This window comes from Polyodon spathula, chromosome 12 (genome assembly GCF_017654505.1).
Source record: "Polyodon spathula isolate WHYD16114869_AA chromosome 12, ASM1765450v1, whole genome shotgun sequence".
Lineage (NCBI taxonomy): Eukaryota > Metazoa > Chordata > Actinopteri > Acipenseriformes > Polyodontidae > Polyodon > Polyodon spathula.
Window position 1 is genome coordinate 18,085,384 of NC_054545.1, and position 20,686 is coordinate 18,106,069.

A 20,686-nucleotide genomic window follows, 5' to 3' on the forward strand; every position below is an offset into this window, starting at 1 on the left:
TATGTTGTCTTGTAGACAACATTTCTTGCAAGTTGCAGCAGATCTTAATGGAAAACAGAACGGAGCTCGGACGATCTTTTAAAAACTGCATCTGCACAGGCATGAAAAATTGCGGGGATGCAGAATTATATGGGGCAATATTACTGCGATACACCTGTCAGAACAATTTGCTTTTGAGATACAAGCCTCGGTTTGAATGTCAGTGAGTGAAGTTTTTCTAGTCAAATCTGTATATGTAAAAAAAAAAAAAAAAAAAAAAAAAAAAAAACCCAGACTGCAACAGAGATTCTCTTCTTACTGTACGGTTACGGAGTTCGACTGTTAAATTATTAGACATGATCGAGCTACCCACATTTATCACTACCACAGCTTGTGGACTGATCATTTATTTTATGCTGTACACAAAACTGTAAAATATGACGGTGACGGTAAGCCTGGCTTGGTTAGTGCAGAATGGAAGCCCGCCTGGTTAACTTTTTGTTAGACCACTAGATGGAGCGCTGCTGCTACTACCGTTATATAAACTTCATTTATTTATTTATTTATTTATTTTAATATTTTTTTAGCTCCTGTAACAAATACGGCAGTGACCAGTGATACACAATTCAATGAATGGTCTGATTTAATGCCAGATTAGTCAGTCCAATATGACAGTCATGAAACAGTAACCTTTCTGCTCTTCCAGTTAGACATCTGAGGGAAGCATATTTCAATGGGTGTATATCTTAGAAAATGCACCTGTTGTTATATTTTTAAGAGGAGGATGTCCATTAAATTTACGAGATAAAGCTATCTGAGCAATAAACATGCAGCTACAACAACTTAGAGTAATAACTTGTTTAAAATGTGGTTGTTATTTATTTAAAAAAAAATCTTGTAGCTATTCGGGGTTAATTACGGACAGTTATTATTACTAAATCTCTGTTTTATATTGATTGCGAATGCACAGCGGTGTTTAATACTTTTTTTCTGTACGGTCAATTGCGCAGTCGACTCACAGCCCGCCTGAGGCGTCGAGTGTGAGGCTTGTTGCTCGTCGTGAATGTAATTAAACGATGTTATTAAAACCACGCGGTAATTATATATGAATTATGTGAAAGATTCTGTCGAGAAAAACGCATACTGTGCCTTTAAAATGATGACGCGCTCAAATCGCCGGTCCAGAGAAACAGGAAGTTGCTTGCCAGCGTTGTGCAGAGTTTTCCAATACAGTGTTTGTGGAAAGACAGGTAAACACGCAGAAACGCTGCGGCTCTTTAAATTAGACACCGATAATAAAAAAAAAATAACCACACAGACACAGTTATGTAAAGTATATCAGACACCGTGGGTTATTTAGTTCAGTTCGACGTAGTTTTAAGTGAAAGGTGCAATGAACGGAAAAGGCGAGTTCATGTGAAGAAATCAATTAAGCGTTTAGTAATAGGCTGTCGTTTTGCTACCGTGATATTTTAAACGTGACATGAATATTATTATTATTATTATTATTATTATTATTATTATTATTATTATTATGTATGTTTCCAGCGTGGCCTAAGGTTTTCTTTTCATTTAAGTAATTCTAGAAAAAAGAGAAATCATCTGGTACTAACACAAGTGGACAACTTTGCGTTCAAAGATACTAAAAAAAAAAAAAAAAAAAAAAAAAAATCCTGTTACTCTGAATACAAATATCCATCCCAGTCTAACAGTCAATTAGCATAGTTAGAAATGTAAAAAACAATTCACAACAAATAAACAAGAAAAAACCCTCAAATTACTCGCATCACCACACCACTTTCTTGTAAACCAGGTGGCGGTTAGCAGGGATATTTTTATTAAAAGTTAATTTAACCAGGAATGAAGGAAACTCCGTCTTCAAACGCAGCAACACACAGTTAAAAAATAAGGGCACACTTTCACAACCTGCACAACACAAACAATATAGCACGTGTAGTATTGAAACCGTTTTCAAAAGCCACTGAAACAAGGCATTGGTGGGAGAAAGGATGTTATAGCTGTGGCTGTCTCATAGTTTTGGTTTATGAAATTTAAGGGGAGTGACCTTTTGAACCACAGGGTTACAACATTCTTCACCAATCTGAATCAAATGAAGAGCTTGTGTGCCAAAGATAAGTTATAATTAATGAATAACTGGGGAACCTGTTGGATTGAAAGTTTTAAAATCAGTATAACACAAGGCATTTAGACAGTCAGTCATGACTGCAGTGCTTCAAGTCGTTGTTTATTTGAAATGGTTCACTATCATTCAACTTACCTGAATTGCAGCTCCCATCACTAGCTAATATGTCAGTTGGGCACTAAAAGTAAAATTGAACTGCGTGTGGAGCACTCTGCTTCCATGATAGTAAGATTGAACTGTGTGTGGAGCACTCTGCTGCCATGATAGTAAGATTGAACTGTGTGTGGAGCACTCTGCTGCCATGATAGTAAGATTGAACTGCGTGTGGAGCACTCTGCTTCCATGATAGTAAGATTGAACTGTGTGTGGAGCACTCTGCTTCCATGATAGTAAGATTGAACTGTGTGTGGAGCACTCTGCTGCCATGATAGTAAGATTGAACTGTGTGTGGAGCACTCTGCTTCCATGATATTAAGTTTTTCATGCTCATACATTTCAGTGAAAAAGTTCTGTTGCATGATCTGGATTAAAGTTAGATTTTATATAGTTATATTTATATTATATATTATATATTATATATTATATATTATATATATATATATATATATATATATATATATTTTTTTGTGTTAGCTTCAACCCTGCAAAGTGCTAATGGGGGAATTCTACTTGTATAAAACAAAAGCCTAAAGATTTTGGAGAACAGAGACTGATTCGTAAGGTTTCACCAGCCTTTGATGCTGTGATGTTCATTTGTGTCCGTCGGAACTCCAGGCCCAGGTTAAGCCATGTTAATAAATCTTTTTTTCTCTGTTTGCAGGAAGATGTGCACGCACAACACTTCAGGATGGGGTTTTCTTTCATTTAAAGATGGTCTTGTCTGTCTGCAGATGTGATCATAAATTTGGGGTTGCCAGTGCGCTGAGGTTCTGGATTTTGTAAGGTGTTTTACCCTTAGGCCGGACTGACTTAGCTTGCTAGTTTCCATATGTATAGGTTCATTATGATGTGCCAGATCTAATCCAGACTGTAACGTTGTACTCAAATATTGGTGCTTTTTATTGATATTAATTTTCAAGGATCACAGTAAGTCCATCTTGAGTCCTAAAGGTCAAGTGCTTTTTGTGTCAGACGCACAACCAATGTTTTTTTTTTATTTAACTTAGGGTGGCTTTGAGGTGCCCTTCCTTAAATTTATTTCTGTATATAACTTGGTAATAGCGCAACACTGATAATGTCCAGACAAACAGTAATAAGTGCAGCTGTTGTCACCCTGCTGGGCACTACTTTGGGTGGCCTGGTGATATGGAAAGCAGTGAAAAGCTGGAGACAGAAAATCTCCAAAAGGAACCAGAATGGAGAGCTAGGGAAAGTGAGGAAGAGGGAGCAGCAGCAGGAGGAGTTGGAGGGTGTGGTGGCGAGCGAGCATTCTCATTGGCCCATGCTTCCCCTGCCTGAGCAGCTGCTGAAGGTGGAACCAGCCCTGGTGTCCCGCCCTGACGACTGGGAGGAGGTGTGGCCAGCTGTGCAGAGGGAGCTGGGAGTCTACCCAGTACTGGGCATCGACTGCGACTGGGTAACTGGGAGGAACTGGGGATGAACAGTGATACCAGCGTTATTAATACCGCAGTTATTAGTTGTTTCAACAAGATGAAATACACATGGTTAGAAACCCAAATGAGCATCCTAAGTGTTTGTCAGGAACGTTAATTATTCAGATGTTACTATACTTGATCACTCTTTGACTTAAAACATCCCGGCAGTAGAGTGTGTGTATTAAATTTCTATGTCTTCCAGAACATAGAAGTATTTCAGTATTAATCCTTGTCTGGGATTTCGCCTTATTTTAGATTCTCTAGGAAATCTTTATGTACTTTGGTGTCTGTGCTCTATGACTGGCTGTCCAACAACTGGGACTTACATGTGAAGACAATTGTGTTTATTTGTCATTTTAAAACATTTACAGCTTTTTTTCACCTGTAGAAAAAAAAATAGTTACACTTGTCACATAAAGACAAAAAGGAGAGAACTAGATTTGTGACCTAATACGATCTGTGCTAAATTTCTGCATATATTATTTTAACTCGACGATTAATTTGTATGATTAGCTGTACTTTGTGCCCAATCCATTCTGAAGTGCAGCCGGGCGTTCCTAGTCCCCCACTTAAGCTCTTGCACTTCCCAGCTTGATGTATGAAGATGTTCTAAACCTTGTCTTTATTTTATCTCCTAGATGTCGGTGAAAAGGAAAGCTGGCCCTGTGGTTCTCCTACAAATGTCCACATTTAGTGGTCTCTGTGTTGCCATTCGTCTGCTGAAATTCCAAGGGGATGGGCAGACCATCCCTCGCAGCCTGCTGGACATCTTGCAGGATGACTCCATTCTGAAAGCTGGAGTTGGCTGTTACGAAGATGCCTGCAAGCTGATGCGAGACTATGGAATCACAGTAAACTGCACTGTGGATCTCCGGTACCTGGCCATGAGGCAGAGGTGGGTGTAAAGATGCACATGGTGTCTTGTAGGGATTTCACGATAGATACAATATCTATAACATACATGCGATGGGCTTACCTGTATGATGCATAATATGATCAAATGATCCTTTAATAAAGGACTATTTTGTTAAAAGGCAAAAATTAAATGTGAAAGGGAGTATATATTCATACCAGTTGTAAAACACTCGCTTCATTCAAGAACCACTTGGTGAACTGCAGTGAGCGCTGCTGTGATTTTGGTTTGTGTTACGATACACACACCACTGGCACAGCATTACATTTTGGGGGGGGGGCGGCAGGCAAGTCAGTCTAAAGCGTAACTGGGAAAAAAAAAAAATTAAGAAATGATCTTAGTCAGGTTTACAGATGTGCATGTTGTATTAATAATAATTATAATAATAATAATAATAATTTTGGTTTACTTTTGCCAGTCATACTTGACTTGAAAAACGTCTTAAATGGTGCAAGCAAATTCCTACTTGGTTTGATTGAATGAGAAAAAGCTTAATATGAAATCTGAAAAGAAATTAATAAAGAACGTCACATTTTTAATAATAAAACCACTCTAGCGTGCGTCACTAAAGTGAAACTGTGATTTTGTTATTTTGAATACCACTGCTTCAGATTGTTACTAATGCTTAATAACAGTAACAATGTTTTATTTAGATTTGGTTCTGAACTTAAACCCGTTCATGGCCCAGCAGCACACAAACCTTCTGTTTATAAAAAAAAAAAAAAGACCTGTCTGGTTCATCTTTTTTTAATGAATAAAATGGAATTAATGCATAATAAAAACAAACTAAACTAACAACTGCTTAGCCTATATTATTTCATACATATTTGTTTAGTAGTTTCCAAACCAAAACTGCCCAGCATCTTATTTGCAGACACGCTGCTGCTAACATCAGCTGTAGACAGAGCAGTGCGGACTTGGGTCAAACCAATGTTCGTGTAGGGTGAGATTTATTGTGTGTGGTTTTTTTATTTATTTATTTTTTATCAATAGCGTCTTCTGAATGACTTTCAGTTTTTTTTAAAATTACATTTTAAGCCTTTTAAAGGCAAAACCATAAGAAAATAATAGTATCTACTGAGCAGAAATTTAAATAGGGGCAAAATGTATACAGGTATTGCTTCCCCTGTGCTCTGTGGGTTAGGTGCCTGTGGTCTCAATCAAGTTAGTCACAAAAATCAAGTGCCTGCATAAACATTTTTACCGTTTTCCACGATAAAAACATATATACCCCCCTCGCTTTTCTGGCAATGGTTAAGCAATGATGTATATGCCTTTGTTACCCAGTTTGTTACTCCGCAACCACAGAAAATACAAATAAAATCTGTCCAAGGAAGGAGACAGAAAAAACAAAACGGTAGTCTTAAACAACATATAGTGCAAATCTTTTCTAAGCAATTTTTCATGACTTTTACGGCGGCTCTCAAAAGTATTCACCCCCCTTGGACTTTTGCACATTTTATTGTGTTACAACATGGAATCAAAATGGATTTAATTAGGAGTTTTTGCCACTGATCAACACACAAAAAAGTCCATAATGTCAAAGTGAAAAATAAAATCTACAAATTATTCTAAATTAATTACAAACAGAAAATAAAATTGATAAATAATTGATTACATAAGTATTCACCCCCTTTGCTATGACACACTTAAATAAGCTCTTGTGCAATCAGTTGTCTTTAGAAGTCACATAATTAGTTGAATGGAGTCCACCTGTGTGCAATTAAGGTGTTTCACATGATTTAAGATTAAATACACCTGTCTCTGGGAGGTCCCACAGTTGGTTAGTACATTTCCTAATAAAAACTACATCATGAAGACGAAGGAACATTAAAAGCAAATCCGGAATAAGGTTCTTCAAAAGCACCAATCAGGGGTAGCATATAAGAACATTTCCAAGGCATTGAATATCCCCCGGAGCACAGTAAAGCCCATTATTAAGAAATGGAGAGAATATGGCACAACTGTGAATCTGTCTAGAACAGGCTGTCCTCAAAAACAGAGTATCCGGGCAAGAAGGGCACTAGTCAGGGAGGCCACCAAGAGGCCTATGGCAACTCTAAAGGAGTTACAGTTTTCCACGGCTGAGCTGGGAGACACTGTGCATATGGCAACAATAGCCCGGGTGCTTCACAAAACTGGCCTTTATGGGAGAATGGCAAAAAGAAAGCCATTGTTGAAAAAAACTCACATCAAATCTCAGATAGTTTGCCAGAAGGCATGTGGGAGAATCTGAGACCATGTGGAAGAAGACTCTAACACTGCACATCATCCTGAGAACACCATCCCTACAGTGAAGCATGGTGGTGGCAGTGTCATGCTATGGGGATGCTTCTCTGCGTCAGGGCCTATAAAGTTCGTGAAGATAGAGGGCAAAATGGATGCAGCAAAGTACAGCAGAGAAATCCTGGAGGAAAACGTGCTGAAGTCTGCAAGAGACCTGGGACTTGGGAGAAGATTCATCTTCCAGCAGGACAATGACCCCAAGCATATAGCCAAAGCCACACTGGAGTGGCTTAAAAACAAAAAGGTCAATGTCCTGGAGTGGCCCAGTCAAAGCCTGGACCTCAATCCAATTGAGAATATGTGGAAAGAGTTGAAAATTGCTGTTCACCAAAGGTCCCCATCCAACTTGATGGAGCTTGAGCAATTTTGCAAAGGAGAATGGGCAAAAATTGCAGTGTCCAGATGTGCAAAGCTTGTATAGACTTATCCAAATAGACTCATGGCTGTAATTCCTGCCAAAGGTGCCTCTACCAAATATTGACTGAACCTGCCAAGATTCCCCCACCCCCAGGTGCACCACTGATACACACATCTGTGGTAATACGATGTCATGTAAAGAAAGTACCACAGTTCATCAATACACAATTCACTGTTAAATCCCTAGGTTCATATTTTCAAAGCGTTTATTCCAGAGTTTAACTTCAAGGAGAAAGAAAAATCATGTAAATGTTACAAAATGAGAAACAAGCACTGAGAGAGCACTTAGGGACTTGTCTTATATTACTTGACTGTTTGGTTCTAGTTTTGTAAAATTAACTGTCGTTTTATCTCTTTCAAAAAATAGGAATTAAAGAAAAAGTGTCCCTACTGTCTTGGTGTGCTTTGATGGAAACCTGAGCTGCATTGTCATACTGAACTGATATTGCATACTTTGTGTTTTAACAGACATGTAAAGCGCTGTGAGATAATGTGGTATGCAAGGTATATAAATAAATACATTGAAATTGAACTGCATTCTTGTTTACGTTTTGTCAACCAATAGAGTTTAAAATACCTCTTATTGCTTCACATGGATGAGAAACTGTATTTCCCTGCTAACTGGGAGTACTTTGGAAAAAAGAGAACTGCCCTATTGATACTTGCAGTTAGCTGGAAATGAGTGATATGTTCAGAGGGCTGTGTGTGAGGCAGTGTCACTGACTAGTGATTGGAAATGAGTGGCATGTTCACAGAGGACTGTGTGCGAGGCAGTCTCTGTGAATATGTCATTTCCCTCCACTAAAGGAGGCGCGTCTCAGTAAATATTCATCATTGAGCTTCAGTATCTGCCCTGGTTTTATACCTGATCTGGATCTTCCGCTTCACAGAATATAAGCAAACTCAAAATCTCGAGGTGGGAAGCTCTGGTTAAGTTGACAGGGAATGACCCTAATGGCAATTAGAATGAATAGTTTTGTGAAATCGAAAACACATGTTGAGGTAAAAGGCCCTCCTTGTTTTTAGATAGTCATGTTTTACATGTACTGGTAATTGTACAAGTATAGCAGACTATTGTACCTGGAAGTAAGGATTGCCAACAGACAGCTTTCTTTAACCTGTTAGGCTACCAGACACCTTTTTATAGAAATAAAGAACATCATTAAACTACAAGTATTATATTAGCTAAATGCAGCAGTGCATTCTGACAGCAGAATGAGTATCTGAAGCCACAGTGGCAGTCCTTGTGGATGCCACTGCATTATTTGGTGTACGAATGCAAAAAGGAATATGCAATTTCTCATAGCACTGTGATATTAAGCATTCTGCTAATCCCATCCTTACTCCCCTGGGTTTTGGGGTGCTTGCGTGTCTTGTGCAGAAGAACCCTCATCCATAATGGCCTGAGCCTGAAGTCATTGGCGCAAGACATCCTGAACCTCTCCCTTGACAAGTCCTTGCAGCTGAGATGTAGCAACTGGGAAGCTGAGGAACTTTCCCAGGAGCAGGTATTGGATGGGAACCTCCTTAATTCTGGAGCTTGTTATTTAAAAAAAAAAAAAAAAAGTGTGGATATTTCATATACTGTAATTCAGGTTCAGCAGAACGTGTTGGCTTGGGATGACTAATCTTTACTAATTAGACATTAAAAGGGTTATCTATTCATGTAAAATTTCTCTGAACTGTTGGACTGGACTACTATACATGTTCCAGGTCCCAGAAACACTCAAAGCCTTAAAGTAAAACATATTTACTCTTAGTAATGCTAATTTACTTTTCAGGGCTTGAATTTCATTTGTGTGTGCTGGGGGGATTTCCTCCCTATGCTGCAGGGGGGGGGGGGGGGGGGGGGGGTGGTTTAAAATAAGCTGTTTTCAGGAGACTGAACAACTGTTCATCACTGTGAGACAGAGCACTCTGTTGCTTTTGCCATTGCCTTACATGAAGATTTTGCTGCAACAGAAGAAAAAGGTGCTTTTCTTTTTAACCAGCGCTCCATTTCTTTTTTAACTCTTTGCACTCAGGTCTATTTCTGCCTGTTTTTACAGTTTTCATTTTATGTATGTTTAACTACTGGGTAGTTTGTACTGCATGCATGTAACATATCAAGTGAAAGGCCACAACATTTCCTTTCATATTATGTAAGTTGCAACAGGGTCAGGCATACTATATTTGGTAGAGATGAGAATATATATAAAAACAAAACAACAACAAAAGAAACGCTTTTCCAAATAAAATCATGTTTGGTTGTTATATAATATATATATAAAAATCATAGGTATCTTAAAAAGAAAAAAAAAAACACTCTAGCATTGAACCTCACTGTGAAATGATGAAGCAATAGACTCAAAACGAAACCTAAGCTCTGGACTCACGTGATGAGAGGCTTAACTTCAGGCATTCGTAGTTCTGGCTGGGAGTAAGGCATACACCTACTGAATACGTCTTTGGAAAGCTCAGAGTCTGTATGTTTTAAAGAAGCCAGGTAAGTGGCTTTTACAATGCCTGAGTAATATGAATGGTGCCCAAAATGAATGGGGTTGAGTTTTAAGAGTTAAAGCGAAAGTCACCACTTGCAAAACAACACCTAGATAGACTTAATATTGTCTTTTTTTTTCAAAATTGTTTATTTACTGCAGTGTACTGAGTTTCTATAATCCTTAAAGATAGCAGCCGAGAATCACGTACGAGAGAATAAAGTCTCGCGGCACTTAAAAAATATCCAGCACTACTTTTATTTATTTACCCTGAACAATAATATAAATGCAACATGCAACAATTTCAAAGATTTTACTGAGTTACAGTTCATATAAGGAAATCAGTCAATTGAAATAAATTCATTAGGCCCTAATCTATGGATTTCACATGACTGGGAATACAGATATGCATCTGTTGGTCATAGATCCCTTTAAAAAAAAAAAAAAAAAAAGGTAGGGGCGTGGATCAGAAAAAGAGTCAGTATCTGATGTGACCACCATTTGCCTCATGCAGCGCGACGCATCTCCTTCGCATAGAGTTGATCAGGCTGTTGATTGTGGCCTGTGGAATGTTGTCCCACTCCTCTTCAATGGCTGTGCGAAGTTGCTGGATATTGGCAGGAACTGGAACACGCTGTCGTACACGTTGATTCAGAGCATCCCAAACATGCTCAATGGGTGACATCTGGTGAGTATGCAGGACATGGAAGAACTGGGACATTTTCAGTTTCCAGGAATTGTGTACAAATCCTTGCGACATGGGGCCGTGCATTATCATGCTGAAACATGAGGTGATGGCGGTGCATGAATGGCACGACAAGTGGCCTAAGGATCTCGTCACCGGATCTCTGTGCATATTTGTGCATTTACCATTGATAAAATGCAGTTGTGTTCGTTGTCCGTAGCTTATCCTGCCCATACCATAACCCTACTGCCACCATGGGGCACTCTGTTCACAACGCCGACATCAGCAAACCGCTTGCTCACACGATGCCATACATGCTGTCTGCCATCTGCACACGGTACAGTTGAAATTGGATTTATCCATGAAGAGCACACTTTTCCAGCATGCCAGTGGCCATCAAAGGTGAGCATTTGCCCACTGAAGTCAGTTACAATGCCGAACTGCAGTCAGGTCAAGACCCTGGTGAGGACGATGAGCACGCAGATGAGCTTCTCTGAGACGGTTTCTGACAGTTTGTGCAGAAATTCTTCGGTTGTGCAAACCCACTGTTTCATCAGCTGTTGGGTGGCTGGTCTCAGACAATCCCCCAGGTGAAGAAGATGTGGAGGTCCTGGGCTGGCATGGTTACACGTGGTCTGTGGTTGTGAGGAAAGTTGGACGTACTGCCAAATTCTCTAAAACAACGTTGGAGGCGGCATATGGTAGAGAAATTGAACATTCAATTCTCTGGCAACAGCTCTGGTGGACATACCTGCAGCAGCAACATCAAAACTTGAGACATCTGTGGCATTGTGTTGTGTGACAAAACTACACATTTTAGAGTGGCCTTTTATTGTCCCAAGCACAAAGTGTACCTTTGTAACGATCATGCTGTTTAATCAGCTTCTTCATATGCCACACCTGTCGGATGGATTATCTTGGCAAAGGAGAAATGCTCACTAACAGGGATGTAAACAAATTTGTGCCCAAAATTTGAGAGAAATAAGCTTTTTGTGAATATGTAAAATTTCTGGGATCTTTAATTTCATCTCATGAAACATGAGACCAACACTTTACATGTTGTGTTTTTATATTTTTGTTCAGTGTATTTATTTAAACCAGAGCTACTCAGAATGCAGCTCGCAGTGCTTTCATCACTGACACCCACTTCCTTAGAGATTGTTGTAGAGTTTCAGGCATTCTAAATTGGGTGGAAAATACAGTAGCTTGGTGTCTTCAAATATGTCTGCAGGATTTTCCCGCACTGAAAGTTGCAGATAGGCAGGAGCGATTCCCAAGCTGAAATTCAAGCCCTGCTTTTCATACTTCATTTTTCTTTTATGGTATGAACATTGGGGGTTATTGGGATTATAAGATTGTACATCCTCCAGCTATATTTCAGGCATGTTTAATTTTGATTAAACTTTCTTTAGATCTTTAGTGAACTCTTGGGACACATGAAGGATCATGTACATCCGTCATGCTATTCTGTATATACTGTTCATCTATATCACGGTCATCCACTTTATCCTAACGATTTCTCTCATTGTTCATTTCCAGTAGTGGCAGGGGATGCATGTTACTGACATACTTGTTCACTTTAGTAACCCAGTCACTGGATATATAGACTTTTCAAGCACCACACAGTACACAGGAAGCTTATCACTTCCTGTGTTAAAAGGCAGCTGTATGGTCTGTCCTTGTTTAGGAAGTAATTAGGTAATAGGAACAGCCTTTTGAACTTTTGATATTGTGATACCGGTGACAATGCAGCTAATGCAAGAAATTTAAAAAAAAAATTTAAATCCTTAGTTTTTACTCAGAGCTGTCCAGCCTCTCTGGTAAAAGAGCCAACAAAACAAAGAATCCTAAACAAATAAAAGATTGTTTTGTGCTCATTTGACATGCTTCATGTTTATATACCCAATATAATTAGCGTTTTGCATTGTGACATGCTTCTACCACAGACTACAGATTGTACAGCATCCCGTCTAAATCAAAAGAGCCACGTTGTGGAGCTTAACGAGCCATCCATTGGGCTGCCCTGCCTTGAAGTATTTACCTGGTTCACAAATCCTCCAGAAACCTTTCCTCAACTTTAGCAAAAGATGCGTCCTTGTCTGCCACAGTAGCTAATCATCGCCTTGATATTAATGACGATGAGCGCTAGTCTGTCTTGAGCATTGTGGGAAAAGTCATACTTCTGGTGGCTTTGGCATGAGAAGGCAAGTATGGCTAACCAAGCCATGAAATGTGTGCGCCCTTAAGTGACCCATTTATAGATTGATTTCTATAATAATTAGGGTGAAGATATGAGTGTAAATTATGCTCTGTCCCTTTTCAGGTAACGTATGCGGGCAGAGATGCCCAGGTATCTGTTGCTTTATTCTTTCACCTGCTGGGACTTGTTTCCATGACAACTCCAGAAGGCACAGCTCCGGAAAGTGTGTGCAAACAGCTGCTGGCCAAGTGTCAGGGGCTGGTGGATGTGCCATTCAAAGAGAGAGGAGGAGGAGGAAAGGAGGAGGAGCAGGAGCATGGGGGCGCATTGGTCAGTGGAGACAAGAAACTCTGGAACAGGAGGACAGGGTCGGACAGCAGAGCTCCTGCGGACGGGCAGGTGGTGGACCCCTGCAAACACAAGCACAAGCGTCTGGGAGTTGGTTATTCAGCCAGGTAGGGGAGCGCGTGTTTCTGTGGGGTGTGTGTTTTATTTTAGATCAGGACAAAGTATTGGGAAAAATATTCAAACTAACATTATTTGAAACTCTGTTCATATTTGTATGACAATTTATTATAAATTTATAATTTATTTGAGGGGGTGCTGGTTCATTTGAGGGGGTGCTGCTGGGTTTATTTGAGGGGGTGCTGGTTTATTTGAGGGGGTGCTGCTGGATTTATTTGAGGGGTTGTTGGTTTATTTTTCTCTAGAGATTATTTTTATGTAATATGGTACAAACTATGCTTTTATTTTCAAGCTAATTAAATAATATTCACATTTTAGATTGAAGACTATGCCAACATGAAAAACCCTGAATATCAGAATATAACTGATATTGGGAATAATAGATGGTTTGCAAGCCTGGGTTTAGCAGGGAGTCATGCTTTAATATTTCCAGAACTCTGACACTTAAAACCCTGTTATAGTGGTTTTTGTTTTGACTTATTTTAAATAGTCAATGCCATTTCTATGCTGGTATATAGTGCCAGGCAGTTTTTTTTAACAGTGCGTCTGTCTTGGTAGTTTTTGACAGCGCGTCTTTCTTGGTAGTTTTTTGACAGTGCATCTGACTTGATACATTACAGTAAATTGGCATTATTCACATTGATCAATTCACCTCTTAGCCCACCTTTAGTCCCACAGAAATCTGCAGCAAACTTTTTGAAAATGACACAATTAATTAAACAGTATAGCTAATGTGACATCATTTCTGTTTGATAAATGCATTCGATACAAAGAAATTTCACATGGCCGTACCACATAAAAATCAGGGCGTTACAAATAAATAAAACACTTCCATCATACTGCTTTCAAGTTTTTGGGTTTTTTTTTCTAGTGTGTGAGCCAAGTACAGTAAATGTAAACTCAAGAGTTACTGGTCATGCTTTGTCTGCTGCTGGTGGCTGAGCGAATGCAACAGCTTGCTGGCAGCACAAGGAAGTAGGATTGCAGTATGTGGCTGTGCTTATCTGTGCTATGCCCTGATCTGACAGGGAGCAAAACATTGATCTGGATTAGAGCATCACGGCTGCAGTGTGATTCACTTTAAATTGTCTTCAAGTGGATTAAATTAAGTGTTTGTACAGTTTTAAGAATTTGCAGCCAGTTTACAAGCTTTAGTTCTTTGTAAGATCAGCGCCTGTAAAGCGCTAAGCCTGTGGCTCTCAAACTTGTTCTAGTTGGGACTCTCCACAGCGGGAACAAAGGAGGACGGACCAAATACACACACTGCTATAGTGTCAGGCCGTCATCACACGTGATGGGGTTACATTTATTATTACATACTGAACACATTTTATGCAACATGTGAAAATGAAGCACAGAGATTATATAGACTAAACCTGGAAGTCAAAGGGCTTTCTTCCAAGCCAGGATGTTTTATGATTATTATGTTTCTTGTGAATGACCCCGTCGCGGTGCATAAGACGATCCGATCATCCCTTCATGTCAAAGCGAGACTACTTTGAATTGCTCTTGAGGGCAACTTTGTAAATAATAATAAAACGATAATGTGGCACCCTAGCCTAGTAAATATATTACACACCTATGCTTTTAAATACAATTATCAAACTATTGTTTGACTGGTTTATTTTACTTTACAAGAAGCTGATCATTCATGCATGAGAATGTGTTTGCCCAATCTGTTTGTTGCTATAAGCCTTTAAATTAATTTCTTTAATTTACGTATGTTGATATGACATTAAATACATTCATGCAGCTTTATCACCTAAGAAAATAAACATGGTCTTAAGGTAGAATTGTACAAACAGCAGCCCCTTACTAACTCAGACACCATTGTGACCTACATTCAGATATGCCGGACACAACATGTCCCCCACTAATAACCAATTAAGTGTAATGCTAGGAGACAAAGACACACTGAAAAAAAAAAAAACAAGACAGGAGAAAAATAAACAGGAGAACAGATGTAAGTAGCTACTAAATCAATAACAATGAAGAACATGATTAAAACAGGCCATATAAACTCATACTCTAGAGAGTGTAAACTAACTGCGATCCATCCATCAACAAGCTTTCACAAATATGAACTCCAGTGGCTCGAAACACAAAGTGTGCACTACAGTTATTACAATTCTGATGTGAAGTCTTTAATTGCTTATGCAAAGAAAGTCTGTCTCTTACCAACAGAAAACAGAAGTAGCAGGTAGGCTGTGTGTTGTACTTGCAGCCACGGGTACACTGTAAAATGTTCTATGTACATTTAAAAATGAGTTCTATAAAGTGTGTGCTGTATATGTAAGGTCTATATTATCATAACGTCTCAATGCGGCACAGATCTATTGTGTTATTTTGGCTACAGTAAAAAAGAAAATGAGCTAAAATTGTTTCAATTTTCTTTTTTGTGTACAATGCAGCAACATGAATTTCTGTTACCAGTATCCTGTAGACTAAAGTAAAGTGTGCTAGATATTCATTTGATTTTACTACTGTATAGGCCTACTGCACAGATTTATATTTTGTATATAATATAATGTGTAAAGAGAACACTTTTCAGTGCAATTACTTATGCATTTAAAATAAATTGATTGCTATAATGTACTTAAGTGTTAGATTTAAATGTTTTTATAGTTTTACCAAGATTTATAATTGAGTGTTTAAAGTTGTGGATGAACGTACACTGAATACAATACGTTCCTTTCTTAAAGTACGTTAGCTTTCATTTCTCCTACATGAACGTCTTCAATTTCATACAGTTTTCATTCAGTATATTGATACATTATGTAAAGTGGATCCTCCTTTTAACTTCACTCTTTCTTTAACTTCTGAGGAACTTGACATTAGTTTCTCAGAATAAAATAATAACAAAATCGTTAAACTTTTAAACATACATGTGGTGTTCTATGCACGGGATGGCATCTGTACACCGGGTAAGATGTACTGGAATTATGGCAAATACTGTGATTGGGTGCTTTCTGATATGTGATTTTATAATTCTCGTGGATGGGGGGCTCCAAGTAAAAATAAATAAATAAAGTTGCAAACCCCTGCTTTTAACTATCTCCACACAAAGTAACTTTTGCAAAAAGACATGGTAAAAGTAGTTTTAAAAGTGTTTAAATGGTAGAAGTATACATTGTATGGCATATGGGCTTAGACAAGACCTGTGCAAGTGCTCTACTGTGTTGAATGCAGTTATTTTCTCTGGACTACATGTCAGTCTGCTGTGTTCCCTGGACCTGTCTGCAGTGTTTAATGAGTGAAGCAGCTTCCATGCAACAGTAATGTGGGAGCCCTGCACTGGCAGGTCCCTTGAAACAGCACTACTTTTTTTCTCTTAAGATTTGTCATTTTTTACCATAACCTTTCAGCTGCAATACTGGTTAAAATGAGCCAAAGCACTTAAAGCTGGCTTACCAGCTTTAATGAGATTGACATTTCCCGAGATTGAACCCGGTTAATAAGGTGGGTATCAATAAACTGCAGATTGCACAACCTTTAAATCAGAAGAGCCATATTGTGTAGCTAGTGAGCCATCTGTGAGTGAAGCAGCTCCCGTGAAACAGCACTGCGGAATCGTGTGCTGCGGAATGCCTTTTTGAAATGCCCCAGCTATTTAACATGCTTTACTTTGTGCTTCAGGAAGTCTCCGCTATACGATAACTGCTTTCTGCATGCCCCGGATGGGCAGCCCCTGTGTACCTGTGACAAGAAGAAGGCCAAGTGGTACCTGGATAAGGGAATAGGAGGCGAGTTTGCACTACCCCATTTTTCTCGTTTTAACAGTGTAATCTTGAAGACTTTAACAAAGAAACATTTCTTACCTCTGATTCATATACCTCACTACATGTCAATACACACTCAATTTCCCCAACCTCCTTCCCTTTCAAAGTCTCTTGTTCCCCAGGTTAACACTGACCTGAACTTCATTTCTGTTGACACTCTTAAAGGTGGAATAACCAAGGGTTAAAAAAGAAAAAACAAGCCCTTTAGAAGAACAGTCCCTTTTTGTTATCTTTTGTTTTTTGTTTAACACTATTGTACTTTAATCAGAACTGTGGCGGGTTACCTGAGTCAACATGAAAATAAAGCGCGGAGAACATAAAAGGGTCTTCGTTACTATGGAAAATTGGCCAAGGAGTACGATTGTGAAAATACCTGTTTACCACTTAGTTAAGGGTGCAAAGGTTGTAGCTCCTGCCTTTTGTTACACCGCTAAGTGGGTAAGGGCAACTGAGAAGAGGTTCTCATTTAAAGGGATTAACAGGAGAACTTGTATTTGGAATTCGTTGAGGTAGGGGAACATTTAGCCTGGTTGGAGTTTATTGCCATGTTGCTAATCAATACACCTTTGCCCTAAAACAAGAAGTGCATTGAGATCCTTCATGTCTACATAGCAGACAGCATTTATAGCATTTCTGAGGAGGGTAGTGCCCCTATACAACACCATACTGCATTCACTGCCGCACCCAAGGTGGGATGGGTGGAGGTTGTGCACGGGACTTTCCGTTTCAGTCATTGCACAGAACAGTAGATCAGTTGAATAAGCTGGTAGGAGGGTGTAGGCAGACAATAGTCAGCAATGAGGAGTACATTTTAAGAAACAGAATGATTGTCATGACCTGTTTAAAGTGAAGGCTGTATCTTGGGAACTGTGCCTCCTGAATATGTTGAAATTTGGACAAGTAGTGTCCCCAATGACACGGTGTAAAGCATAAACTCTGTGTGCCATAATATAACCCTTGTTTGTCTGACAGATTTATGTGGACACAATGGCATAACTTATGTTCGGAAGAGCGGTTCTGTTGATGCTGTGTTGTTGTTTTGCTTTTTATTCTGAAGAGTTGCTGAGCGAGGATCCGTTCATTGTAAAGTTAAAGTTTGAGCCATCAGGCAGACCAGAGTCCCAGCAGGATTATTACCTCACTGCCAAGGAGAACATCTGTGTGGTGTGTGGAAGGACCGAGTCTTACATCAGGTACCAGGCCAGGAGCGACTGCTCACACTGCAGAGGGCAAAGTGCACACAAGCTGTATAGAGTGCTGGGATTGATAGGAAGATGTGTGGTAATAGGGTTTTAAAAACAAACCAAAAAAACATTTCTTCTCAGATGAAGCATGTTTATTCTCACTTTGTGTATCAATTAAGTGGACCCTGCTTGACCTTCATAGTATATGCAGCATGGAATGTGCTTGTAAGGGTAGGATTCTATGACCTGTAACATAGTAAGTAGACTTTTCAGAGCATTTTACAGTTTCAGGTTATCACCCTGTGTATCGGGATTAGGGGTCATCCTGGGATAATCACAGATCGGTGGTTGATTCAATCCTAGGTAATTCCCCAGTGCAGTAAAACTACACAACCGGGGCAGGGAGCCTTTGTAATGAAACATTAATGAAGCTTTAACTGTTTCACTCATACCTATGAATGACCATATTGTTTGGATCTGTCTGCCTTTCAACCAAATTAAAAACAAAAGCCACAAAACTACTGACAAGCAGTTGGAATAAAGTTTGTTAAATAGGGTCCTTTTGAATTACCAAATTATCCTTTCTCTTTAGAAAGAACATTGTCCCTCACGAATACCGACGGCACTTCCCGATCCAGATGAAGGACCACAACTCCCACGATGTGCTGCTCCTGTGCACTTCCTGCCACGCAGCCTCCAATTACCATGACAACCTGCTGAAGCAGCGGCTGTCGGAGGAGCACTGCGCCCCCCTGGGGTGCGAGGAGGGAGTGCGGCCACTTGAGGACTCTGACCGGCGGCAGGTCCGCTCTGGGGCGCGAGCCCTGCTCAAAGCAGACAGCCTGCCAGAGAGCCGCAGGGAGGAGCTGCTGGGGACCCTGCGCACATTCTACAGCCTGGACAAGATCACACCAGCCTTGCTGCAGGAGGCAGCCGGGCTGGAGACCAGGTAGGGGAGAGAGCCGTTTTAAACTGCTGCATTTTATCTCAAAAGACAAAAGAGCATTTGAAGTTTTGTCGCTCGACTGCTACAAATGCCTGTACAAGACACAGTCTTCAGTGAGTGCCCTTCCCACCCTAAAATCAGGGCAGTGTATCAAACTACTATACAGTGAGAACGGTTAATACTGGGGATTGTAATGCATTGGTGTCCTGCACTAAAATCTCTCTTCCCCTCTGGTCCAGGATCTTCAGTGAGAGCTATATCCCTCACGGTCTGAAGGTGGTCCAAGCCCATGCTAAGGGTGGTCTGCGCGGCCTGATGGAACTGGAGAAACGTTGGCGGCAGCACTTCCTGACCTCCATGCAGCCATGCCACATCCCCCCGCTGTGGTCCGTCGAGCACAACCACAGCAAACTGCTACGCAAATACGGGGAGGATCTTGAGATCCAGCTCAACTGAGAATCGCAAGCACAGTCGGACGGACTGGGAGGAGGGTTCAGCCACAGCGGACGGATCCATATGAACACTGCTGCTTTTTGCTTCCCTGTCCTAATTGTTGTTTTTTTTTGTTTTTTTTGTTTTTTTAATGCGTTTAGTCATTCGACAGTTTAAAAAAAAAAAAAAAAAAAAAAAAAAAAAAAAGATTCCACCAAATTTTTTAGAAGTATACTCTTTTATTTATTGATTTGCAATTTCCTAAAACAAACAAAATCTAGATAGGGTATATCATGTAGTATATGCATAGACAGATTTGTAGATAAGTGTTTCATACTGTAGTACTGTTAGCATGGCAGCTGTTTGGATTACATGTTGTACATGCAGCAGACATGCGGAAGTAGATTTAAGAGTGCCATTGAATCAAGAGAGGACGTGTAAACAGCAGGACAGGTGAGCCAGGGTGCTGTTGGATACACTCATTTTCAGTTGGTGGTGCTTCACTGTGGAATGGCCTACGCATTTTGTTGTCTTTTTGGTGCAGAGTTTGGCACTTGAGGAAAAGGGAAGGGTTGTAGTTGTTGATGGCTGAAGGCCTCCTGTGTCCAAGGTAAAGGCTTATTGGTAGTGAGACCGTTCCTGAATCTTAGGTGCTCATTTCTGACCCCATGAAATCTTGACTACTCCTTCTGGAATCTCTGGTTGGTGACTCGAAGGTTGGTAGATGACCAAGTAGTAGCCCAGACCTTAGCACTTTCAGGCTTCCCCGCATGCTTTTTCACATACCCTTCCTGCTGCCTTTACTTGTGTTAGAAGTATGTAGAGTTGCTTGTAGCAGCAAAAACCACAGGACTGACTTCCCTTGTTACTCCAGACAGAGAAGAATGACTGGCTTGAATAAGATCTGAACTGCTGAATCTGCAGGAAACCTTTCAAAATAAATCCACAAAAACATTTTATACAGCTAGAAATGGCTTACTGTTCTTTGCCTGACAATTTTTAAAAGTGGTGCCAACTTTCTTTTCATTTAGTGTAATTTGAGAGTGAAATTCTGGACCCAATTTTAAACTACCATTAGTGTAGCCTAAACCTGTAATGGGGAAAAAAATAAAATAAAAAACAATAATTTAAGATTAAGATGACAAACATCCCTAATGTTTTTTTTAAGAAACTTGCCGCTTTCCT

At 39.8% G+C, this 20,686-nt stretch overlaps 1 protein-coding gene across 1 annotated transcript; it reads left to right on the top strand.

The window, feature by feature from the left end:
• Positions 1 to 1,093: 1,093 nt before the first annotated feature.
• Positions 1,094 to 19,668, top strand: LOC121323757 (exonuclease 3'-5' domain-containing protein 2-like). Its single transcript, XM_041264956.1, has 9 exons — positions 1,094 to 1,229; positions 2,943 to 3,698; positions 4,356 to 4,612; positions 8,715 to 8,841; positions 12,819 to 13,150; positions 16,797 to 16,903; positions 17,997 to 18,132; positions 18,716 to 19,072; positions 19,309 to 19,668. The coding sequence occupies exons 2-9, from the start codon at positions 3,357 to 3,359 to the stop codon at positions 19,523 to 19,525; spliced, it is 1,875 nt and encodes a 624-aa protein (XP_041120890.1). The 5' UTR covers positions 1,094 to 1,229; positions 2,943 to 3,356; the 3' UTR covers positions 19,526 to 19,668.
• The last annotated feature ends 1,018 nt before the right edge of the window (positions 19,669 to 20,686 follow it).